Raw genomic sequence first — 26,882 nt, 5'->3', positions numbered from 1 at the left:
ATATGCATATCTTGGCAATTCTTCAGTGACAGTATAAAATTACAAGCAGCTATTTTTTCCCTTCCTAAACTAGGGAGGCAGAAAACGTAACCAATGAATATAGGAGCAAAGAGGTCCTGCAGTTGTACAGGGCCCTAGTGAGACACAACTGGAGTATTGTGTGTAGTTTTGGTCCCCTCTATTTAGCGAATGCAAAGTCCTTTAGCCAAGCAGTTGCCTCTTGATCTGCTGTATGAAGGGTGACAAGTCCTCCTTTGAGTCTTTGTTGAGGGCATGCTTCAATGATGTGTTGCATTGTTTGCTGCTCTCCACAAGCACACCATGGGATTGGACTGCTGCCCCATTTGTGAAGGCTGGCCAAGCAGGGGCCATGTCCAGTCCTGAATCTATTCAGCATCGTCCACTGCTTCCTTGGGAGATTGGTGCCAGGGTGGGGTCTGATTGGTCCCCTAATTTGAGGATAGGACATTCTTGCTACTGAGGGAGTGCAGCGTAGGTTTACAAGGTTAATTCCCAGGATGGCGGGACAGTCATATGCTGAGAGAATGGAGCAGCTGGGCTTGTACACTCTGGAGTTTGGAAGGATGAGAGGGTATCTCATTGAAACATATAAGATTGTTAAGGGTTTGGACATGCTAGAGGCAGGAAACATGTTCCCGATGTTGGGGGAGTCCAGAACCAGGGACCACAGTTTGAGAATAAGGAGTAAGCCATTTAGAACGGAGACGAAGAAACTCTTTTTCTCACAGAGAGTGGTGAGTCTGTGGAATTCTCTGCCTCAGAGGGCAGTGGAGGCAGGTTCTCTGGATGCTTTCAAGAGAGAGCTAGATAGGACTCTTAAAAATAGCGGAGTCAGGGGAGATGGGGAGAAGGCAGGAACTGGGTACTGATTGGGGATGATCAGCCATGATCACATTGAATGGCGGTGCTGGCTCGAAGGGCCAAATGGCCTACTCCTGCACCTATTGTCTATTGTCTATTGATGTTGATAAATAAAATTGCCTGGGCATAAAGTTATGGGGCATTAGAATGAATTGTAAATATTTAGGATAGGAAGGTATTTCAAGTTGAAATATGCAAGCCTTGCTGCAGGAGCTGGTAATTTTCATTGATGGAATTAGATAGTGCATCTGATCATTGGTGATATAGTTAGTATTTGAACTATTCATTTTGTTTTCATAGAACATGGGGCATAGAACGGTACAGCACAAGAACAGGCTCTTCGGCCTATCATGTCTGTGCTGCACATAATGCCAAGCCCACTTTTCATCTGCTTGCATATAATCCATATCTCCCTATTGTCAGCATGGTTTGATGGTGTTTGAGGGGAATTGGCTTGGATTGACTGGCAAATGATACTTAAAGGGTTGACGGTGGATATGCCATGGCAAAGATTTAAAGATCGCATGGATGAATTACAACAATTGTTCATCCCTGTCTGGCGTACAAATAAAACAGGGAAGGCGGCTCAACCATGGTTAACGAGGGAAATTAGGGATTGTGTTAAATCCAAAGAAGAGGTGTATAAATTGGCCAGGGAAAGCTGCAAACCGGAGGACTGGGAAAAATTTAGAATTCAAAGAAGGACAAAGGAGTTAAGTAAGAAGGGGAAAATAGAGCATGAAAGAAAGCTTGCGAGGATTATAAAAACTGACTGTAAAAGCTTATTAATATATGTGAAGAGGAAAAGATTAGCGAAAACAAATGTAGGTGCCCAATCGGCCTGTCCCACTTAGGTGATTTTTCAGCGGACTGCCGGTGACTGTCAAGTTGCTGGCAGTCGCCTGAAAAACCGTCAACTGGTACGGCGACTGTTAGAGTGGAACACCCACACAAACACATCGCAAAGCCGGGGGCCAGGGCAAGCGGGGAGAGCGCTGTCTGAAATTCACACGGTGCAAAGCCAAGGTGATACAGACACACACCACGATGAACAGGAAGGTTGGTCCTGTATTTAAGACGGCTAGCACAGTATACGGTAAGTCCTTTAAAAGAGGGGGGTGGGGAGGGGGGGAGAAGGAGGGAGAAGGAGTGGAGAAGGAGTGGAGACAACTTTTAAGAAGCCAGACAACTTTTAATAAGCCAGAGATTCACAGCTGTGAAGCTCGGCGGACATTTAATCGGTTATCCGCGGTTCTGAAAAGTACTGCTTACTGTTTTTTTCCCCCAATGAGCCAATGATGTTCACTGGTCAGCACCGGCTACAACCTACGAGAACCTAAGAGAACCTTTGACCTCCTGGCGACCCACCTACGGCTCGAGAATTCTCGCTACTCTCCATGGCGGCTTCATTCTAGTCGCCACTAATTTTTCAATATGTTGAAAAATTCTCGGCGACCATAATGAGGCCGCGACTAGTTCCCAGAATGTGGGAACTCCTCACGACCATGAAGGCGACTACCCGGCAACCACCCGCGAACATGTGGCGACCATGTGGCGACTGCATGGGACAGGCTCATTACAGTCATAAATTTACAGGTGAATTTATAATGGGAAACAAGGAAATGGCAGACCACATTGGTTCTGTCTTCACTAAGGAAGACACAACCAATCTCCCAGAAATACTAGGGGACCGTGAATCTTGTATGAGGGAGGAACTGAAGGAAATTCCCATTAGTCGGGAAATGGTGTTAGGTAAACTGTTGGGACTGAAGGCTGATAAATCCCCAGGGCCTGATGGTCTGCAGCCCAGAGTACTCAAGAAGGTGGCCCTTGAAATCGTGGATGCATTGGTGATCATTTTCCAATGTTCTATAGACTCTGGATCAGTTCCTGGGGACTGGAGGTTAGCTAATGCAACCCCACTTTTTAAGAAAGGAGGGAGAGAGATAACGGAATTATAGACCAGTTAGCCGGACATCGGTGGTGGGGAAGAAGTAGTCTGAAGAAGGGTCTCGACCCGAAAGGTCACCTATTCCTTCGCACCATAGATACTGCCTCACCCACTGAGTTTCTCCAGCATTTTTGTCTACCTTTGGTAGTGGGGAAGATGCTTGAGTCGATTATTAAAGATGTAATAGCAGCACATTTGTAAAGGCAGTGACAGGATCGGTCAAAGTCAGCATGGATTTATGAAGGGGAAATCATGCTTGACTAATCTTCTGGAATTTTGAAGTGCTTACGAGGAGGATGCTATGAGGCTGCAGGGTGACTTGGATAGGTTGGGTCAGTGGGCAGATGCATGGCAGATGCAGTATAATGTGGATCAATGTGAGGTTATCCACTTTGGTGGCAAGAACAAAAAACAGATTATTATCAGAATGGTGTCAGATTAGGAAAAGGGGCAGTGCAACGAGACCTGGGTGTCCTTGTACATCAGTCACTGAAAGTAAGCATGCAGGCTGTGAAGAAAACAAATGGCATGTTGGCCTACATAGCGAGAGGATTTGAGTATAGGAGCAAGGAGGTTCTACTACAGTTGTGTAGGGCCCTGGTGAGACCGCACCTGGAGTATTATGTGCAGTTTTGGTCTAGTTGGATGAAGGACATTCTTCCTGTTGAGGGAGTGCAGCATAGGTTTACCAGGTTAATTCCCGGGATTGCGGGACAGACATATGGTGAAAGAATGGGTCGACTGGGCTTGTATTCACTGGAATTTAGAAGGATGAGAGGGTATCTTATAGAAACATATAAAATTCTTAAGGGATTGCACAGGCTAGATGCAGGAAAAATGTTCCCGATGTTGAGGGAGTCCAGAACCAGGGGTCACAGTTTAAGAATAAGGGGTAAGCCATTTAGGACTGAGATGAGAAAAAAACCTTTTCACCCAGGGAGTTGTGAATCTGTGGAATTCTCTGCCACAGAAGGCAGTGGAGGCCAATTCACTGGATGTTTTCAAGAGAGAGTTGAATATAGCTCTTATGGCTAATAGAATCAAGTGATTTGGGGAGAAAGCAGGAACGGGGTACTGATTCTGGACGATCAGCCATGATCATATTGAATGGCCGAATGGCCACAACCTGCACCTATTTCCTATGTTTCTATATTTATGTGCCTATCCAAAAGTCTCTTAAGTGCCACTATTGTATCTGCCTCAACCACCACCCATGGCAGCGAGTTCCAGGAACTCGCCACTTCCTGTGTAAAAAAAAAAACTTGCCCCGCTCATTTCCTTTAAACTTTGCCTCTCTTACCTTAAAGTTTGCCCCCCCTAATATTTGATTTTCCATCCTTGGAAAAGGGTACTGAGTCTATCCTACCCATGCCTCTCATACTATGACATAATTCTGTCAGGTCTCCCTGCAACCTCTGTCGTTCCAGAGAAAACAATCCAAATCTGTCCAACCTGTCCCAGTAGCTAAAACCCTCTAATCCAGGCAGCATTATGGTAAACATCCTTTGCACCATTCCCAAAGCCTCAATATCCTTCCTGTATTGGAGTGGCATAACTGCATGTAATACTCCAAATGCAACCAAACCAAAGTCTTATAAAGCTGACAATGCCTAAACCTATAAAAACAAACATACTATATGCCTTCTTTACTACTCTATGCACTTGTGTTGCCACTTTCAACGGTTTATGGACTTGGACCCCAAGATCCCTCTGTACATCAATGCGGTTAAGAGTCATGCCATTAATTATATATTTTCCCCATACATTTGATTTCCCAAAATGTAACATATCACACTTGCACATTGCTGTTGCAGATCTATTTCTCGCTGTATATATTAACAGTCTTCCTCGCAGTCTGTGACTCCTACAATCCTGGTGGCAAACTTATTGACCAATCTGTTTAGTTTCATATAATGGTCATTTATATATATATATATATACTAGACTAAGTAGGACCCGTTGGGTCCCATGTTCACACGAGAGGGCTGGTCCCCCAACGCAATATTCCACCTCTCTACCAATTCCAATATTGGTGGCCAGTAGGAGGGGCGGCGCTTTCTGGAGTGCTAGTATGGGTGTTGTGGGCTGAAGGGACTGGTTTCCAGAGGGCTAGTATGGACATTGTGGGCCAAATGGATTTGTGGGTTTGCAGCTCAGTCACTGAAGCCTGATGTGCGGGCAACTTACTCACGGCTGGTGGGCTGGCAGTTGACTCATGGCTATTCCTTGAAATTCCATTTCAAGCAGGGTGCAAGGCCACCAAATTCAAATGCAGTTTCCTACCATTTCAAGCAGGGTGCAAGGCCACCAAATTCAAGTGCAGTTTCTTACCACTTCAAGCAGGGTGCAAGGCCACCAAATTAAACTGCCGTTTCCTACCACTTCAAGCAGGGTGCAAGGCCACCGAATTCGTGCAGTTTCAGACCACTTCAAGCAAGGCGCAAGGCCACCGAATTTAAGTGCAGTTTCATATCACTTCAAGCAGGGTGCGGGGCCACCAAACTCAAGTGCAGTTTACTACCACTTCAAGCAGAGTGCAAGACCAACAAATTCAAGTGCAGTTTCATGCCACTTCAAGCAGGGTGCAAGGCCACCAAACTCAAGTGAAGTTTCATACCATTTCAAGCAGGGTGCAAGGCCACCAAATTCAAATGCAGTTTCATACCATTTCATGCAGGGTGCAAGGCCACCAAATTCAAATGCAGTTTCATACCATTTCATGCAGGGTTAAAGGCCACCACATTCAAATGCAGTTTCATACCATTTCAAGCAGGGCAAAATCACCATAAAACCACCATAAAACCACACAAAACACCACATGAACACCACACTCACAGTTCAGTAGACATTCAGTGTGTTCAGTACATTCACAGCTCAGACAGAGTCGTGGCCTCTCCCTCCCCCATCTTGCAGAGACTGAGCCACACCCACACTTCCAGATTTTATAATCCCTCCCCCCTCCCACTGGGCGTGACCTTCGTGATGTGATTGACAGGAGAGAGATTCTCAACATTATTTAAACACTAATAACACTTATTTTTCATTGATGGGAAGAATCCTTTGCAGCTGATGAGCAGAGGGGGACTGAGTAAGATGACCAAAAATCACAGCCGTAAGTGGTAACGTTTTATCCAAAATCAATATACAGTGCAAAAAGGAAGTCGCCATGTTTAGACTTTTAATCATTTGCCATTTCAAACCAACCACCACCAATCATTTGCTGGGTTTTATTGCAAACCAACCATCACCAACCATTTGCTGGGCTTTATTTCAAACCAACCACCACCAACCATTTGCTGTGCTTTTTCAAACTAACAACATTTTTATTTTCAAACCACATTAAGGGCACTCAAGGTCAGTAAAACCACACTCACAGTTTAGTAGACATGTGTTCAGTGTTAATCACAGCTCAGACAGAGAGACATAACCCTCTCGCTCCCCCCAACTTGCAGAGACTGACTGAGGCACTCATCACTTCCGGGTTTTATAGTCCCTCAGGAAGGGGCGTGGCCTTAAGGAGAGAGAATCTCAACATTTTTTAAACACTAATAACTCTTTAATTTTCATCGATGGGAAAAATCCTCTTGTCCTGCGCAGCGGAGAGGGACTCTGAGTAAGATGGCCTAAAATCCCAGTCGTAAGTGGCAGCGTTTTTTTCTAAAATCAATATACAAAACAACAGGAAGTGGTCAAGATTAGACTTTTAAGTAATACTAGACCAAGTGCAGACCCGTTGGGTCTGTTTCCCCAACGGCGTTTTGCGGGGGGGGGGGAGGGGGGGCTGCGGCATCAAACTCACATTAACCACCCCCCAAACACACAGGGGGGGGGTGGGGGGATGTGAAGAGGGGTGGGAGGGGAGAGGAGGTGGAGGAAACGGGACAGATTTGGGAGGGAAAGGAGAGCGGGGTAGGGGGTGAGAGAGGGGGATGGGGAGAGAGATGTGGGGGAGGGGGAGGATGGGGAGGTAGGGGAGGAGGGAGGGAGGGGGAGAGAGGAGAAAGAGTGGGGAGGGAGAGTGGAGGGGAAGGGGGAGAGAAGTGGAAGAGTGGGGAGGGAGGAGGAGAGGGGTAGGGGGAGTGATGGAAGAGGGACAGAGGGATAGGGGGAAGGGGGTGGGGGGGAGAGGGAAGGGGGTGGGGTAGAGAGGGAAGGGGGGTGGGGGAGAGAGGGGAGAGAGGGGTGAGGAGAGGGAGAGGGGGAGGAGAGAAGGGGGAGAGAAGTGGTAGAGTGGGGAGGGAGGGAGGGGTAGCGGGGTGGCGGGAGTGGTGGAAGAGAGACGGGGGTGTGGTGGAAGAGGGACAGAGGGGTAGGGGAAGGGGTGGGGAGAGAGGGGAAGGGAGCAGAAGAGAGAGGGGTGGGGGTGGGAGAGGCGTGGGGTAAGGGGATAGAAGTGGATGAGTGGGGACGGAGGGGTAGGGGGAGTGGTGAAAGAGGGACAGAGGGGTAGGGGGAAGGGGGTGGTGGTAGAGAGGGAAGTGGGGTGGGGGAGAGAGGGATGGGTGGGAGAGGGAGAGGGGTGATGAGATGGAAACATAGAAGCATAGAAATCAAGTGCAGGAGTAGGCCATTCGGCCCTTCGAGCCTGCACCACCATTCAATATGATCATGGCTGATCATTCAACTCAGTATCCTATACCTGCCTTCTCTCCATACCCCCTGATCCCTTTAGTCTCAAGGGCCACATCTAACTCCCTCTTAAATATAAAAAATGAACTGGCCTCAACTACCTTCTGCGGCAGAGAGTTCCAGAGACTCACCACTATATGTGTGAAAAATGATTTCCTCATCTCAGTACTAAAGGATTTCCCCTTTATACTTAAACTGTGACCCGCTTGTCCTGGACTTCCCCAACATCAGGAACAATCTTCCTGCATCAGACAAATGCAATTCAGGACTTTTCTCTTCACAAGCAAAGTTAGAATGACGGTTAGTGAACAATTCAAATAATCGCTGAGCGTTCAGATGCTGCGCGCGCCTCCTGCACCAAAGGGGGGGAGCGTGTGTCGTCACACACAAAGATCTTGTTGCGGAGAGCTCCGCTATAAGATCTTTGGTCACATACTAAGCACGCTCCTCCATAAACAGATGAGCGTCTTCTTGAATGGAGAGCGTGTGGCTGCCTCCACAAACAGTCACACACACTGTGGACCCGCCCCCACAAAAAATATTGTGTGAGGAAGGGGGGGAGGAGGGTGGAGAGGGGGGGGGGGAGGGGGGGGAGGAGAGGATGGGGGAGAGAGGTGAAGGGGAGGGGCGGAGTGGAGGGGTTGGAGCGGGCGTGCATGAGTCGAGAGAAGAGAGAAGGGCAGAGAGAGAGAGGCTGGTACAACAACAAAAATGCTGGATAAACTCAGCGGGTGCAGCAGCATCTATGGACCGAAGGAAAAGGGCAACGTTTTTGGCCGAAACCCCTTCTTCCGGGTTTCGCTCCATAGATGCTGCCGCACCCGCTGAGTTTATCCAGGTTTTTTTATGTCTAACTTCGAGGGAAAGGAGAGCGGGGTAGGGGGTGTGAGATGGGGCGAGAGATGTGGGGGAGGGGGGATGGGGAGGGAGGGGAGGAGGGATGGGGAGAGGGGTGGGGGGAGAGGGGAAAGAGTTGGGAGGGAGAGTGGAGGGGAAGGGGGAGAGAAGTGGAAGAGTGGGGTGGGAGGAGGAGAGGGGTAGCGGGAGTGATGGAAGAGGGACAGAGGGATAGGGGGAAGGGGGTGGGGGGAGAGAGGGAAGGGGGGTGGGGGAGAGAGGGATGGAAGAGGGGTGAGGAGAGGGGGAGGAGAGAGTGGGAGAGAAGTGGTTGAGTGGGGAGGGAGGGAGGGGTAGAGGGGTAGCGGGAGTGGTAGAAGAGGGACGGGGGAGTGGTGGAAGAGGGACAGAGGGGAAGGGGTGGGGGAGAGAGGGGAAGGGAGCGGAAGAGAGAGGGGTGGGGGAGGGAGAGGCGTCGGGTAAGGGGATAGAAGTGGAAGAGTGGTGAGGGAGGGGTAGGGGGAGTGGTGAAAGAGGGACAGAGGGGTAGGGGTAAGGGGGTGGTGGTAGAGAGGGAAGGGGGGTGGGGGAGAGGGGTGAGGAGAGGGAAACATAGAACCATTGAAATTAAGTGCAGGAGTAGGCCATTCGGCCCTTCGAGCCTGCACCACCATTCAATATGATCGTGGCTGATCATCCAACTCAGTATCCTGTACCTGCCTTCTCTCCATACCCCCTGATCCCTTTAGGCACAAGGGCCACATCTAACTCCCTCTTAAATACAGCCAATGAACTGGCCTCAACTACCTTCTGTGCCAGTGAATTCCAGAGATTCACCACTCTCTGTGTGAAAAATGTTTTTCTCATCTCGGTCCTAAAAGATTTACCCCTTATCCTTAAACTGTGACCCCTTGTTCTGGACTTCCCCAACATCTGGAACAATCTTCCTGCATCTAGCCTGTCCAACCCCTTAAGAATTTTGTACGTTTCTATAAGATACCCCCTCAATCTTCTAAATTCTAGCATGTACAAGCCGAGTCTATCCAGTCTTTCGTCATATGAAAGTCCTGACATCCCAGGAATCAGTCTGGTGAACCTTCTCTGTACTCCCTCTATGGCAACAATGTATTTGAACATTGGGCATTGTGACATCACACGATGGAACGTTCACCAGGGGCTGGGGCTGGTGATGTTTCTATGGGTGAGAAGCCAGTTTATTTTTGAAATATTGGGGCGGGGGGGAGAGAAGGATTTGATTAAAAACGTGCACTTAAACACGACGAAATGTAATGAGGAGCAGATATTTTGAAAGAAAAGTGAAATCTCTACCGAAATGGAAAAGATGTCGGCGATTCTGCTTTACCCTTTATCCTTAAACTTTGACCCCTTGTTCTGGTCTTCCCCAACATCCGGAACAATCTTTCTGCATCTAGCCTGTCCAACCCCTTAAGAATTTTATACGTTTCTATAAGATACCCCCTCAATATTATAAAATCTAGCGTGTACAAGGCGAGTCTATCCAGTTTTTCTTCATATGAAAATGCTGACATTCCAGGAATCAGTCTGTTGAACCTTCTCTGTAATCCCTCTCTATGGCAACGATGTCTTTGAGCATTGGGCATTGTGACATCACACGATGGAACGTTCACCATTGGCTGGGGCTCCTGTAAAGGCATATGTAAATGGATCCATTCTGATTGGACATATGTGAACATCAGGCATTGTGACATCACACGATGGAACGTTCAGCAGGGGCTGGTGCTGTTGCTGATTCTATGGGTGAGAAGCCAGTTTATTTTTGAAATATTGGGGGGGGGGGGGGAAAGGATTTGATTAAAAACGTGTACTTTAACACGACGAAATGTAATGAGGTGCGGATACTTAGAAAGAAAAGTGAAATCTCTACCGAAATGGAAAAGACGTCGGCGATTCTGCGTCCGGTTTCGGAGTTGCAGGGAATCAATGGAAGAAATGCGGTCGGAAGCCGTACATGTAAATGGATCCATTCCGATTGGACGTCTGCGAGCCTCGGGCATCGCGATTGGACGTCTGCGAGCATCGGGCATTGTGACATCGCACGGCGGGAACGAATCGAAAGGCAGAAAGGCAGCCGGACGGATGTCGGACGGATGGGGCGAGAGTTTTATATAATAATAGATAGATATCACAAACAGCAGAGGTCTCAGCACATACTATATCTCTGCGGAACTCCACTGGTCACAGAATATTGTCCTTCCACCTTTCGGTTCAGGAGTGAGTTTATTTGGTTTCTGCCAAATTGGGAAGGGTTGCTGACTTGCAATGTTAACTCTGTTTCTCTTTCTGCAGAATTTTCTCTGGCTACCATTGTACCCTAGCAGTATGGAATCTGGCTGCCATCTGCTCAATACTTAATTGATTGTTAAAATCGGGACAAGCTATTGTTAACATTTCACAATCAAAAATAAGAAATAAACGATGTTTGCAAATTTTGAATTATATGTTTACAGGGCAGCTTAGTGGCGCAGCAGTAGAGTTGCTGCCTCACAGAGCTAGAGACCTGGGTTTGATTCTGACTACGTGTGCTGTCTGTGTGGAGTATGCATGTTCTCCGTGTGACCGCCTGGGCCCCCTCTGGTTACTCTGGTTTCCTTCCACGTTCCAAAGACATGCGGAATTATAGGTTAATGAGAATTGTCAATTGTTAATTGTCCCTAGTGTGCAGGATAGTGCTCAGTGGTCGGCGCAGACTCAGTGGTCCCAAGTCTAATGTCTAAAACCTAAAAAGACATTTGTTTTATTTAGATATTTTTTTAAATTGCAGGAAGAAGTCAATAACAGATATATTTCGCTGGAAAAGGAGAAACAATGGAAACGCTTTAAGGTAAATGCATTAATTACAGATGCTTTTATTGAACTGGATTGAGATCAGGGCATTTCATTTTTTATTCTGCAAATGGTAGTGTGGTTAACAGATGTTTTCTCAGAATTTTATGACTGAAGAATTCCTTCAACTAACATTAATGCCAGGATTCTAGATAAGGGCGTGCCATTCATCAAGTAAAATGCAATCAGATTTAAAATTCTTGTAAAACAGAAAATGGAGTTTTGAAGAAAATGGAGGAAATTATTCCAGACTAGTTTTAAGAGCTTCAAATTTTTAGGAGGGAATTAGAACTCTAGAAAATAAATTGTATCTGGATCCAGCCTACGCTATTTAAATTTGGTTTTAGCAAAGGCCTAAATCAGTGATCGGCACCCTACGGCCCCAGGGCCGAATGCGGCCCGCAACCCGCAATCATCTGGCCCGCAGGCACATTTTTTCCCCCGTAATCATCCGGCCTGCCAAGCGCCCCGAGCAGCGGCCGGGCGCTCCGCGCAACATCGCCCCGAGCAGCGGCCGAGCACCCCGAGCAGCGACCAGGCACCCCACGTAGCAGCGTCCCGAGCAGTGACCGGGCGCCCCGAGTAGTGGCTGGGCGCCCCGAGCAGCAGCACCCTGAGCAGCGGCTGAGCTCTGGCTGTACCACATCCAGTGCAAAGCCGCCAGCACCTGTGAACACATTTACGAAAGAACAGCAGATGCTGGAAAAATCAAAGGTAGGCAAAAATGCTGGAGAAACTCAGCAGGTGACGCATGCAAGGGTTGCATGAGGCTGCGTCACCTGCTGAGTTTCTCTACATTTTTGTCTACCTTCTGTGAACACGTGATTTGATGCCTGCCATCCGGGGCGGGATGGGGGCGGGATCAATGTGTACACGTGATAGTTGTGGCCCGCCATCCGTTCACAGACATGCGTCCTGACCCCTATGCAGAACAAGGTTGCCGATCCCTGGCCTAAATGATATCATGAAAACATTGGGGCTAACCCAACTTTTTTAGAACTGAAATAAAAGTAGAAAATGTTGAAATCTCTCAAGGTTGCAGTTAAATGCCACTTTAATTCTACCTCCCATCCCCATTCTGACCTACATGCTTGTGTCCTCCATTACTTGATGGCCAATATGAGCTTGAGACCAATTTCTTTCCTGGAATATTGCAGCCTGCCTTACTGAGTGCAACATCTCCATACGATACGATACGATAGAACTTTATTTATCCCAGGAGGGAAATCTAACTTACTCTCGATATTTGTATCAGTTGATCAATGGGTCATCTATCATAGCTACTATCTACCTCATTGAAGATCCACGACTGTCTTTAATAGGACTTTACTGGACTTTATCTTGCACTAAACATTATTCCCTTTATCATGTATCTGGACATTATAGACAGCTCAATTGTAATCATGTATAGTCTTTCCACTGACTGGTTACCACGCAACCAAAAGCTTTACACTGTATCTCGGTACACGTGACAATAAACTAAACTAAACTAACATTGGCACAGTTTCTCTCTATTATTATGGCCTGGTCTGCTTAATATTCCCTGCTTTTCTTAGCTCTTATATTTCTTTGTAGATATCTGCTTTTTAGCTATCCTTGACAATTCCTTAACCAGGTTACTTCATCAATAGTTTATCATCAGGGTTGCCACGTAACCAGTGACAACCCTGATATCACCATCAGAAAGATTCCATTTGTTTTATCCATCGCTCCCTCTGCCTGGCTGCATCTTAAAATTAACTTGCATTCTCTCTTTCTCTGTGCTGACGAAGGGCTTTTGACACGAAATGTCAACTCTTTTTTCTCTTTCCACAGATGTTGCCTTCCATTTCCAATATTTTTTTGTATTTATTCCAGACCTTCAGCATCTGTAGCTTATTCAATTTTTTTTTCAATATTGACATTGCCAAATCAGTTTCTCATGCTACCCTAATTATTCTTGTCATCAGTAAAACATATGGTCTCCCTGTTTGATTTTTCCATTTAGTATGGTCTTGGCCTTCAGTTCCTGAGCTCCAGGAGCAAAACTTTATGTATACCTTCCATGCCGTTGTTTTGGATATCCATTTCAAACTCCTGTTGGACTACATAGTTATCAGATCTCACTCTCTTCCGCCAAAAAATATGACTATTGTATAAAATAAAGATGGACACTGGTGTCAGTTCTGCACTACTGTTTGTCCGCATAGTCTTCTTTCCTTCCTTTCACCTCACTCACATTCCAGAAGTTGTCCTACCTCTGATTCTTGCTTTGACCTTCAACTTCTTTGCTCTCTCTCTCTCTCTCATGCCATTGCTAAACATAACCTGTACATAGATCCACATTTAGCTGTCTCGACCTGACAACATTGCTGATTGATTTAGGGCAAAAGCTAGCTGATATAGAAAATGGCTTAGATAGACATAGAATGTTGAGTGACTCCAGCATTTCGTGTCAATCTTCGGTGTAAACCAGCATCTGCAGTTCCTTCTTATATATAAAAAATGGCTTCTCTCTTAAGGTACTGGGTATTTCTCCCTATCAATATCCTGCTCTTTTTGTCAGAAATAATGTTAAATACATTTGAAAAATAGTATAATAAATAGTGTAACATATATAAAGGTATAATTTACACGGTCAGATCAATGAAATGGTCTCTAATAAGCCAGGATACAGATTCGGTAATTGTGCATGAAGATAAGGACATTCAATCTTAAAATGTAATTCAGATTTTTAGGTCATTAACTTAAATAACAAAGTCATAAATGCTATCCTTTGGATGGGCTAACTCGTCATTGATTTTTTTGTCCGATCTAATTAAGCTTGGCTTGTAAGATTTAGCCTAAATCTTCTTTGGTTAATGAGGCTGCATCTCCAGGATGTGAGATACAGTTCCCATCTGTTGCAGAAATGCATACTGGACCTAACATAACTCTTCTTTTAATAGTGCGATAGTGGGCTCCTCTTCGGATTAATATGGAACATAGCTGTGAGAGGATTCTATGTTGTTTGCAAAAGGAGATTTTGTTTATATATGTTTAAGAAAGAACTGCAGATGCTGGAAAAATCGACCCGAAACGTCACCTATTCCTTCGCTCCATAGATACAATACAATACGGTTTTATTCGACACATTGCACATAAAGTGCAAGTGAAATGAATTTGCCAGCAGCGGTACAATGATAAAGAACACCCAAAACACTAAAAAAATGTAACACAAACATCCACCACAGCATTCATCACTGTGGTGGAAGGCACAAAAGTTGGCCAGTCCTCCTCCACATCTGGACGTTGCGGGCGTGTAAAAGTCCAGGTAAGTCCAGAGTCGGCCCTTCCCCACCCGGAGACTGCGGCTTTAGGTTGGTGTAGGCCGCAGGTTCGAAGATTTAAAGTCCCCGCCGCGCCGCAGCCAGAAGCACCGCAGACCGCAGGGCCGGCGGTCGGAGCTCCCCTCCAGGGGTGATGGTAAATCCACGCCGGGCCCGCGGTAGAAGTAGGCCACGGGCCGGCAGTGGTGGCTTCTTCTTGTCCCAGGTCCCTAACGAGGGATCCCGGGCTGCGAACGCAGCGCCAGCTGGAGCTCTGCAGACCGTGGCTTCAGGCTGCCACGGGCCAGCGAAACGGAGCGCTCCCCTCCGGCGAGCACCAGCGAGGGCTCGCACGCTCCACGCCGAGAGTCCGCGCTGCGCCAGCCGCAAAAGCCCCGGGCGCGTCTCCGGGAAAGGGCGCCCAATCCTCAATGTTAGGCCAATGGGGAGGCGACCTGGAAAAAGTCGTCTCTCCGTGGAGGAGGCGACCAAAACGGTTTCCCCCTCACCCCCCCCACACCACCCCCCACACAAGACACACAAAGAAACATTAAAAACATACATTAAAACATACTAAAAAAACAAAAAAAGTTGAAAAGACTAACACGCTGCTGACAGGGCTGACAGCTTTCAGCGCCCCCACCGAACTGCCTCTCCCGCTGAGTTTCTGCAGCATTTTTGTCTACCTTTTGTTTTATGTCTTCTCTTTGTAATGCAGTGCTCTGCAAATGTATGTACAATCATGCTTTTAAAAAAAATTGCATGGTACTCCACTACTGTAGGGAGGCTGGCATGAGGGATTAATAGGTATCCTCTTGTATGGTATTTCAAAGTCAGAAATTACAGAGCATGGGAATTTTAAGAGACTGCATATGTTGTTTATTTGAGCAAAAAAAACAAACTGCTGGTGGAACTCGTATGTGTAGGAAAGAACAGCAGATGCTAGTTTACACCAAAGATAGAACACAAAATGCTGGAGTAACTCAGCGGGTCAGGTAGCATCTCTAGCGAGATGGAATGGGTGATGTTTCGGGTCGAGACCCTGCTGGTGGAACTCAATGGGTCAGGCAGCATCTGTTGAAGGAAATTAACAGATGGTGTTTCAGGTTGGAACCCTTCTTCAAACTGATTACTGAGCATGTTTTGGGGCAAACAACTTTTAATAATTGTCTGTTCTTTCAATTAGCCCACCAAAACCTTTTTCTGCATTGTAAACCTATGCAACGAGAATTGGGTGCCCCAACTAATTCAAATCTGCTTCCCTAACTCCTCATCAAACTAAACAAAATCAGAGAAATGGTTTTCACAATGATGCATGCTTGTGACCTCTGAGAAGAGAGAACTCCAAACTGATATGATTGGAGATTTTGGGATCACAAATGAGATGAGCACAGGTCAATTGTTAAAGATTTACAGACAATGGGTGCAGGAGTAGGCCATTTGGCCCTTCGAACCAGCACCGCCATTCAATGTGATCATGGCTGATCATCCCCAATCAGTACCCCGTTCCTGCCTTCTCCACATATCCCCGCAATTTATAATGTTTTTTTTTAAAAATATTTTATTTTATTAGAAGTAAGTACAGTCATATGGCACCAAAGTGCCTAATATATATTTTCATAATACATTTTATGTACAACTTCTTTTTTTTTTTGTTACATTGAAAAAAGATTAGAATAAGAAAAAGAAGTTAGATAGTAAAGGATAGAAAGATGTGAAATATATAGTGTGTGAAAAAAGAAAACGAGTAAATGAAGAAAGTTGAGAGAGAAAATAGAGAAAAGAAAAGAAAATTAGAAAGAAAAGGAGATCATTATTTATAATCTTGACCAGCCCTCGTCCAGTCCTGAAACAGTTATTTTTTACAATTTATAATGTTAACGGTTTTAAATGTTAATGAGAGGGGTTGTATTGCGTAAAATGAAATTCAAATGGGACTTTGCTTTGCAGAATTCATTCCAGGTAGTATTAATCTCGCTTTCCTGGTATAGTGTATGTTCCAGAAACAGACCTATTAAAGCTATTAAACCTATTAAGGGCTGTCTATTTCATACTTCCAGCATCGGCAGTTCTTTTTGTTTCAATGACCTTGATGTTTGTAGTCCCAGGTGATGATAAGATTATTTTTATTTAAATCATTTGCCCTTGGCATATTTATACATCCAAAAGGATATGGCCAACTTTTGATTTGGAGTAAACTCATCCTGGGTTAGATATTGGATAGTGATGCCAAACATGCTAGGAATAGGACGCACAGTTTATATTTACACGATGGCATCTTTGCCTGCCAGAAAGCAGCTTACCATTAAGAATCGATCACAAAATAAATGATGAGATCCACTGGCTGACTCCCACAAAATGACACAACTACTCATAATATATGTTAATAGTTTCATAACAGAGTGGTTTATGTTCACTTCTCCTTAGAGGTTGGCTCATAAAGGCTCAATCAGCCAACTGAACCATCCTACCAACAACCAGAGAGCAGTCCTGAGCTACTAGCTACTTCCTTGGAGACACTCGGACTTTGATCGGACTTTACAGGACTTTATCTTGCACTAAACGTTATTCACGTTATTCCCTTTGTCGTGGATTTGCACACGGTGGATGGCTCAATTGTAATCATCTATTGTCTTTCTGCCGACTGGATAGCACGCAATAAAAGCTTTTCACTATACCTCGGTACAATAAAGTAAACTCAACTAAACTAAATTTGATAGTAAAAGCCTGCTGAAGAAGTAAAAATCTTGGAAATACTTGCTCTGTGGTCAAATGCTTCAGGACCCATGGTTCTGTCCATAACCGCATAGATTTTCTCGAGGTGTTCCAATTTCTTCCTTCATTCTAAAAGACGTATAAGTTAATTATCTATTATCTATCTTGCGTTACCCCTAACTGTAGGTAGATGATAAAAAAAATGAAAGGGAAGGATGATGGGGTTGTTTGAGGGACCATAAATTGCTGGGGTTCAAAGAAGTAAAGAGAGGGAAATGGGACTGATGTAACTGCTCCATCAAGCCAGCATGGACTCAGTGGATTGCATGGCTGCCTTCTGTGCTATTATAAGGTGGGAAGATACGTGACCCATTGGTGGGCTTTAATTATAACTACAATTTCTGCTTCAAGTAGGTCTTTTGACATGATTCATTGAAAAGTTACCTTTCCAGTGACTAATTCTCATCCATTCTGTTAGGCATTTTCGGAAAGCCATGAACTGACAGCTTTCGATTACAATTGCAACTCTATTGCATCTGGACCTCTGTATTTGTGGTGTAGCTTAAACCGAACAGAGGCTTGGCATTACATCTAAACAGCTCAGACAGAGATATTTCCCACAGGAATTCTCTGACCCAGGAATTTCAGTCACCATAAGAACATATGCTCTGACACAGATGGCTGTGGAGGCCGTGTCAATGGATATTTTTAAGGTGGAGATTGATAGATTCTTCCTTAGTATTGGTATGGGGAGAATGCAGGAGAATGGGGTTGAGAGGGAAAGATAGGTCAGCCATGATTGAATGGGGGAGTTGACTTGATGGGCCGAATGGTCTAATTCTGCTCCTATAACTTTTGAACATGAAAGGTTACCTTGATATACAATTGGTTAGGAATGGGTGTGTTGAGGTATCTTTAGTTAATGAAATAAACTATTTCAATTGTCAAATCATAAATAATTGCTCGTGAATAATGAGCTAAATTTAAAATGCTGTTCCATGAACCAGATCTTTGAGTCTACATTTGAATGCAGTGAAGGAAGGAATTGCATTTCTATCCTTACTCACCTGATCGGGGTTGTTCCAAAGCAGTTCAGAAACTAAGCGCTAATGAAGTATTTGAGAAGTCTAAAGGGCCTGTCCCACTTGGGCGACCTAATCCGCGAGTTCTGGCGAGTTTGCCCTCAACTCATAATCGCAGCATGGTCGACACGAGGTCATAGGAGGTCTTCGTAACTCTCCTTCACGCTCAAGAGTGGTCTCTGCGTACTCAAGGCCTCAGCGGCGGTTTTTTCAATATGTTAAAATATGCCCACGAGTAAAAAAAGGTCGCCATGGAAAAAATCGATACTTTTTTTACTCATAGGTTTAGTTGTAGTAGGTCGAATGTTAGTCGTAGGTAATCGAGGGTAGTCGAAGGTAGTCGTAGATAGTCTTCATCATAGTCGAAGGGAGGTTGAAGGAGATCGAAGGAGGTCGTCTTCACTCCACTATTCGGTGTCCAATTTTCCCGAAGTTAGTCATAGCTAGTGGAAGCTAGTCTTCAACAAAGTCGAAGGAGGCCGAAGGGAGGTCGAAGGAGATCGAAGGAGGTCGTCTTCACTCTCCACTGTTCAGTGTCCAAAGTTAGTCATAGCTGGTCTTCAACATAATTGAAGGAGGTCGAAGGAGGTCTTCTGCAGAATCGAAGGAGGTCTTCAACATGTCATTTTTTCAAACTCTTCTAAACTCGCCAATTAGGTCGCCCAAGTGGAACAGCCCCTTAATAAATATTGTGTGCAGCAGCCAGTTAACAAATAACAGGGTACCACTGGCAGCAATGAAACAATGGCAATATTCTTGTGTGATAAGTGCTGGGCAGGAAACTGGGAAAAACTCCCTTGTTCTTCTTTGAAAACGTGCCATGGGACCTTCTATATGTGCGTTCACCAGAAAGAGAATGTGTGGGCTTGGTTTAACATGACATCTGAAAGACAACACCTCTTTAATGTTTAATCAATAATGTTTTATTATTAATGTTTAATGTTTTATGTATCATTCTTAACTGTCACTGTATGTCATATTGTCACTTGCAGGCGGAGCACCAAGGCAAATTCCTTGTATGTGAATACTTGGCCAATAAACGTATTAATTAATTCATTCATTACACAGCATTTAAGTCTCCGTCTTTCATATATGATCAGATTTACTTTAGACTTTTGGAGGCACAGCGGAAGAGGTGCTGCCTTACAGCGCTAGAGACCGGGTTCGATCCTGACTACGGGTGTTGTTTGTATGGAGTTTGTACGTTCTCCCCATAACCTGCGTGGGTTTTGCCCGGGATCTCCAGTTTCAATAGACAATAGACAATTCGGCCCTTCGAGCCAGCACCGCCATTCAATATGATCATGGCTGATCATCCCCAATCAGTACCCCGTTCCTGTCTTCTCCCCATATCCCCTGACTCCGCTATTTTTAAGAGCCCCATCTAGCTCTCTCTTGAAAGCATCCAGAGAACCTGCCTCCACCGCCCTCTGCGGCAGAGAATTCCACAGACTCTCTGTGAGAAAAAGTGTTTCCTCGTCTCCGTTCTAAATGGCTTACTCCTTATTCTTAAACTGTGGCCCCTGGTTCTGGACTCCCCCAACATCGGGAACATGTATAAAAATTAAAGCGAAGAAGTACAACGTAACAAAGATGAGCGGGAAGCAAGAGGATTGGGTTATGTTTAAAGAACAACAGAAGATAACCAAAAAGACAATACGGGGAGAAAAGATGAGGTACAAAGGTAAGCTAGCCAAGAATATAAAGGAGGATAGTTAAAGCTTCTTTAGGTATGTGAAAAGGAAAAAATTAGTTTAGACCAAAGTTGGACCCTTGAAGACCGAAAAAGGTGAATTTATTATGGGGAACAAGGAAATGGCAGATGAATTGAACAGGTACTTTGGATCTGTCTTCACTAAGGAGGACACAAACAATCTTCCTGATATAGTAGTGGCCAGAGGATCTGGGGTGACAGAGGAACTTAAGGAAATCCACATTAGGCAGGAAATGGTGTTGGATAGACTGATGGGACTGAAGGCTGATAAATCCCCAGGGCCTGATGGTCTGCATCCCAGGGTACTTAAGGAAGTGGCTCTAGAAATCGTGGATGCATTGGTGATAATTTTCCAATGTTCTATGGACTCAGGATCAGTTCCTGTGGATTGGAGGGTAGCTAATGTTAATCCACTTTTTAAGAAAGGCGGGAGAGAGAAAACGGGGAATTATAGACCAGTTAGCCTGACATCAGTGGTGGGGAAGATGCTGGAGTCAATTATAAAAGATGAGATAGCTGCACATTTGGATAGCAGTAACAGGATCGGTCCGAGTCAGCATGGATTTACGAAGGGGAAATCATGCTTGACTAATCTTCTGGAATTTTTAGAAGATGTAACTAGGAAAATGGACAAGGGAGAGCCAGTGGATGTAGTGTACCTGGACTTTCAGAAAGCATTTGATAAGGTCCCACATAGGAGATTAGTGGGCAAAATTAGGGCACACGGTATTGGGGGTAGAGTGCTGACATGGATAGAGAAGTGGTTGGCAAACAGGATACAAAGAGTAGGGATTACTTTCAGAATGGCAGGCAGTGACGAGTGGGGTACTTCAAGGCTCGGGGCTGGGACTGCAGCTATTTACAATATACATCAATGATTTGGATGTAGGGATTCAAAGTAACATTAGCAAATTTGCAGATTACACAAAGCTGGGTGGCAGTGTGAACTGTGAGGAGGATGCTATGAGAATGCAGGGTGACATGGACAGTTTGGGGGAGTGGGTAGATGCATGGCAGATTAAGTTTAATGCGGATAAATGTGAGGTTATCCACTTTGGTAGCAAAAACAGGAAGGCAGATTACTATCTATATGGCGTCAAGTTGGGAAAAGGGGAAGTACAACGGGATCTGGGGGTCCTTGTGCATCAGTCCATGCAAGTAAGCATGCAGGTACAGCAGGCAGTGAAGAAAGCGAATGGCTTGTTGGCCTTTATAACAAGAGGAATCGAATATAGGAGCAAAGAGGTCCTTCTGCAGTTGTACAGAGCCCAAGTGAGACCACACCTGGAGTATTGTGTGCAGTTTTGGTCCCCAAATTTGAGGAAGAACATTCTTGCTATTGAGGGAGTGCAGCATAGGTTTACAAGGATAATTCCCGGGATGGCGGGACTGTCATATGCTGAGAGAATGGAGCAGCTGGGCTTGTACACAGGGAGTTTAGAAGCATGAGAGGGGATCTCATTGAAACATATAAGATTGTTAAGGGCTTGGACACGTTAGAGGCAGGAAACATGGTCCCGATGTTGGGGGAGTACAGAACCAGGGGCCACAGTTTAAGAATAAGGAGTAAGCCATTTAGAACGGAGACAAGGAAACACTTTTTCTCACAGAGAGTGGTGAGTCTGTGGAATTATCTGCCTCAGAGGACGGTGGAGGCAGCTTCTCTGGATGCTTTCAAGAGAGAGCTAGATAGGGCTCTTAAAAATAGCGGAATCAGGGGATATGGGAAGAAGGCAGGAATGGGGTACTGATTGGGGATGATCAGCCATGATCACATTGAATGGCGGTGCTTGCTCGAAGGGCCAAATGGCCTACTCCTGCACCTATTGTCTATTGTCTATAGTTTCCTGCCTCTTGCGTGTCCAAACCCTGAACAATCTTATATGTTTCAATGAGATACCCTCTCATCCTTATAAACTCCAGAGTGTACAAGCCCAGCTGCTCCATTCTCTCAGCATATGACAGTCCTCCAACACTCCAAAGATGTAGAGGTTTGTAGGTTATTTGGCTTGGTAAAGATTGTGAAACAGTCCCTAGTGTGTGTAGGATAATGTTGGGGTATGGGGTGACAGCCGGTCGGTGTGGACTCGGTGGGCCGAAAGGCCTGTTTCCGCACTGTATCTCTAAACTAAACAAACCTTTGAAGATACAACCCGGAGACAGGCCTTCCGGCCCACCTAGTCCACGCCGACCAGCGATCACCCCGTACCCCAACATTATCCTACACACTAGGGCGAATTTCACAACTTACCAAGGTGGATTAACCTACAAACCCATACGTCTTCGGAGTGTGGGATGAAACCGGAACACCTAGAGAAAACCGATGCCATCAGAGCGAGAACGTACAAACTCCGTACAGACAGCACCCATAATCAGGATCAAACCCGGGTCTCCGGCTCTGTAATGCAGCAACTCTACCATTACAGCACTGTACCACCCCTCAATGATCTGTGGAGTAAGATTCAATTCACATCTTCTATCCAAGTGATAAAATGACGAGCAATGTGTGAAGTCTGGAAAATTATTTCATTTGAGGATGAGCAGTCTTGTGGTATTGATTTTAGGGTTTTTTAATTTAATGGATATTAATTTCTTTTGAAGAGAAAAATTAAGATTGAAAGTTCAAATTCGCCACTGTGTTGAGATCAAGTTCTCTATTAAATTAATTGATGTCAAATGGGCTAAAATGTAAGTGTATTATTCTGGTCTGCTTCTAAATAATAAATGAAAGCTCATTTGATGATCCCATCTGGTAAATTTTGTGCTAAGCTTCACTAAATGAACCTGACCTAATATCAAACGGTTGTTATTGATATAGATTCTCTCTGAGATATCATAGGTTATATTGTTTGTACTGTTTTCTGTTCTCTTATGGGGAAAAAGGGGTATTATATAAACAAACTAATAATTTGCAATTGCCCAATCTGCAGTACTTCCTTAACTAATTTAACATTGTGAAGCTGAGGACCAGAAATATATAGGTCATTCCTGGGTTAAGGCAGGGTTCCATTCGTAACCAGAACTTTAGACTTTAGACTTTGGAGATGCAGTGCGGGAACAGGCCCTTCGGCCCACCAAGTCCGTGCCCACCAGGAATCACCCCATTGGCTTTGACCAAGCCAATTAACCAACAAATCTAGACATCTTTGGAGCCACCATCCGGTGGCCCTCATCTCGGTAGTCATGAAATGCTTTGAGAGGCTGGTGAAGAAACACATCTGCGCCTTCCTCCCTCGCAACATGGACCCGTTACAATTTGCATACCGTCCGAACAGATCCACGGACGATGCGGTCTCCCAGGTTTTGCACACCGCTCTCTCTCATCTTGACAGCCAGAAGAGGGGGCTACGTGAGGATGCTGTTCATAGACTTCAGTTCAGCCTTCAACAGTCCCCACCAGAAGCTACTGGAATTAGGACTCAACACCCCCCTGTGTGCCTGGGCCCTGGACTTTCTCACCGCCAGGCCCCAGGTAGTCAAGATGGGAGGGAATACATCGAAGTCCCTCACCCTGAGTACAGGATTGCCCCAGGGTTGCGTCCTCAGCCCCCTACTGTACTCCCTGTACACACATGACTGTGTGGCTAGGTTCAGCTCCAACTCAATAATCAAGTTTGCTGATGACACTGTGGTGGTGGGCCTGATCTCAGACAACGATGATGAAAAAGTCGCAAGTACGACCAGACTATTCGCTGATGATTGTTTGCTTGTACCGTCCAATTAAGTCAGCTGATGATGAAGATGCTCTCCAAAAGGATCTCGATACAATGGTTGAATGGTCACAGCAATGGGGCATGCAGTTCAAACCGTTCCAAATGTGAAACCAGAAAGAGGAACCAGGCGAAACATCTTACAATATACTTGGTGCCACCCTTGAAGAATCCAAACAAACCAAGTATCTTGGCATCAAATTGCAGAATGATCTGCGTTGGAATGGTCAGACTCATCATGTAACGGTGAAAGCAACAGGTGTCCTAAACTTTCTGAGGCACAACTTTCATCATTGTTCAACTTCTGTCAAGGAGAAGCTATACTTCACACTCGTTAGACCTCATTTGAACTACGCAGTTGCAGCATGGGACCCATACACAAATCTTCCATCAAACGTGTCCAAAGACAGGCAGCTCGATTTGTTACTAACACCTATGAGAGAGAAGCGAGTGTCACCAAACTTCTGAATTCTCTGGGGTGGAACCCTCTCCAAGACAGACGTGAAGCTCACCGTTTGACTAGTTTTTACAAAATGTTAAATGGTCAGCTCGACATAGATTACAAGACCTACACCAAACCCAAACCAATTAGGAGCAGACGAGGGCATTCGATCCAATTTGTGATCCCAACTACAAAGACAGATGTGTACAGCAATTCGTTCTTCCCCCGCACAATTAAAGCATGGAATAATCTCCACCCTACTATAGTTACCCAACCAGATGCAACTAAATTTAAAGTAGCTCTTCCCAATAACCCTTTCTGGCTTAGATCCTCCCTCCACCACCTCCAGTTTAAATTCCATTTGGAATATTTTGGAGGACCAAGAAACCAAGAACCAAGAACAAAGAGAAGGAGGAGGTGGCTGATCTGGCACTCTGGTGTCAGGATAACAGCCTCCTCTTGATCATCAAAAAAACGAAGGAGCAGATCGTGGACTTTAGGAGGGCACCTCATCTGAGGACGTACACACCATTGAGGATAAATGGGGATACTGTGGATAGGGTCAGCTGCTTTAAATACCTGGGACTCCACATCTCTGAGGATATGACATGGACATCACACGCCGCAGCACTCGTGAGTAAGGCAAGACAGCGCCTTTACCACCTCAGGCAATTGAGGAAATTCAGAGTGTCTCCGAGAATCCTCCAGTGCTTCTATTCAGCGGCCTGTGGAAAGCATCTTGTCCGGAAATATTACAATCTGGTTTGGGGAATTGCTCTGCCCATGACAAGAAGGCTCTGAAGAGAGTAGTGCGTTCGGCCCGAACGCACTATGGGAACTTCACTCGCTTCCCCTGCAGGAACTATAAATCAGAAGGTGCAACTCCAGAGCCAATAAAATCATGGGAGACCCCTTCCACCACTGCAACGGTCTGTTCCAGCTGCTACGGTCAGGCAAACGCCTCCGTTGCCTGCTGGTGAGACCGGAGAAGGTTGAGAAGGAGTTTCTTCCCAGAGGCCATTCGGACTGTAAACTTCCTATCTCACAGGGACTAACCATACTGTACCACCCTACTGCTTTTTTTTTTAATTGCTGTTTTTTTCCCTTTTTCCTTCCGCCCACAATATTTAATATGAAAAAGAATATGTGATTCTGTCCATTCTGTTTGTAGTTTGTTTGGTTGTTTGTTTGTTTGTCTTTTGCACAAAGTCACGCGAGCATTGCCACTTTTCATTCATTGCACATCTCGTATGTGTATGTGACAAATAAACTGGACTTGACTTGACTTGGACAGAATGAATCAATGAATGAACGAATAAGTTATTTGGCCAGTATTCACATACAAGGAATTTGCCTTGGTGCTCCGCCCGCAAGTGACAACTGACATACAGTGATGGTAGGAATGCTACATAAAACATTAAACATTAATAATAAAACATTATTGATTAAACATGTGCATTAACTTAAATACCAGAGCTAATGGAGGCAACAGATTTTTGGTTATTGAGTAGAGCTACTACCTCGTGGAAAAAAGGAACCGGCAGCTCCCGGGGGAAACCCAAGCAGGTCACGGGGGAGAACGTACAATCTCCGAACAGACAGCTCCAGTAGTCAGGATCGAACCCAGGTCTTTGGTGTGTAAGGCAGCACCTCTACCACTGCACCACCATTCCGCCTTCTTAAGGGGAATTGGGTATGGCAGTAATAATCGGACCTGTCTGCGATGCCCACAACCTGAGTTTAAGTAAAGAACCATGCTGAAGATTTATTAACACCAGTTTAGAATTATTAACTTCCAAGCCACTGATAATCCTGTGCACTTAAGTAAAATAACGTATTAATATTGGAGAAATGTTACTCATTATGTTTGATAAAGAAGAATTTTGATTTTTTTTGTTCCCATCTTTTCCAATAGAATAAAGTGATCAAGGAAACAATTTTGTACAGAGGAATAAAACCAGGCGTTGGAAAATGGAACTTTAACTACAGTAAAAAGGACAACTCAAAGAAAAATCCCCCTCCTTCATTTTAAGGGGTTAACTAGATGATGAAGGGTGGAAAAACAGGATGTATCCTAATCATCTAATTTTCACTGACTATCTGGAGTCTGACATTTGTGCTGCCACTTCTCATTATTTTAGCTAAGAGGATTCTTCTTTCTGTACAACAGGAAACCAAATATTATCCTAATCATTTCCTTTACGAAGTACTGCTATGGTAATGAATGACTCATAAACGATGTGCCTGATGTGATTTTTCATAATTTTCTTCCCTTTTCCCACTTTGACTTCACATCTTGAGCAGAAAAATAATTATTGATCAACCCTCGGGCAAATTAACCTTCAATGAAAGGCACATGCTAAAAGTTATGTCAATTAAATCGATGTTTCTTCATTAGAGTTATGTTTTTATGCCTGGTATTATTTATTAAAAATGTTACTTTGCCGAATCTTAAACTTAAAGTTATATGACGTGTGACCACTAAGCTGTTAAGATAATCTCATAACAACCAAGAGGTTCTCATAACAGCAACCATACCAATTCAACTTAATTGAAGAACAGAGCCAGTACATACTCCAAATCAAAGCCAATTCTGAACATATGTATAAAGATACAAATCAGGAACCAGGGTGGGCCTCGTGGTCTCTCAAGCTTGCATCATTCATTAATAAGATCATGACTGATCGTGATTATTTATTGAAAAGGACACAAAGTGCTGGAGTAACTCAGTGGGACAAGCAGCATCTCCAAAGATATTGCCTGACCTG

At 45.0% G+C, this 26,882-nt stretch overlaps 1 protein-coding gene across 3 annotated transcripts in view; it reads left to right on the top strand.

Moving 5' to 3' along the window:
• cnbd1 (cyclic nucleotide binding domain containing 1) overlaps positions 1-26,480 on the top strand; it is a 117,253-nt gene extending 90,773 nt beyond the window's left edge. For all 3 annotated transcript variants that reach the window (XM_033020173.1, XM_033020174.1, XM_033020175.1), the window contains 2 exons: positions 11,103-11,162; positions 26,030-26,480. In XM_033020173.1, coding sequence (XP_032876064.1) covers positions 11,103-11,162; positions 26,030-26,146 — 177 coding nt within the window. In that variant the 3' untranslated portion in view covers positions 26,147-26,480. The remainder of the gene's footprint in view (positions 1-11,102; positions 11,163-26,029) is intronic.
• The last annotated feature ends 402 nt before the right edge of the window (positions 26,481-26,882 follow it).

This window comes from Amblyraja radiata, chromosome 4 (assembly GCF_010909765.2).
Source record: "Amblyraja radiata isolate CabotCenter1 chromosome 4, sAmbRad1.1.pri, whole genome shotgun sequence".
Classification (NCBI taxonomy): domain Eukaryota; kingdom Metazoa; phylum Chordata; class Chondrichthyes; order Rajiformes; family Rajidae; genus Amblyraja; species Amblyraja radiata.
Note: the sequence above shows the minus strand (reverse complement) of the source record. Positions and strands in the feature narration are given on the sequence as shown.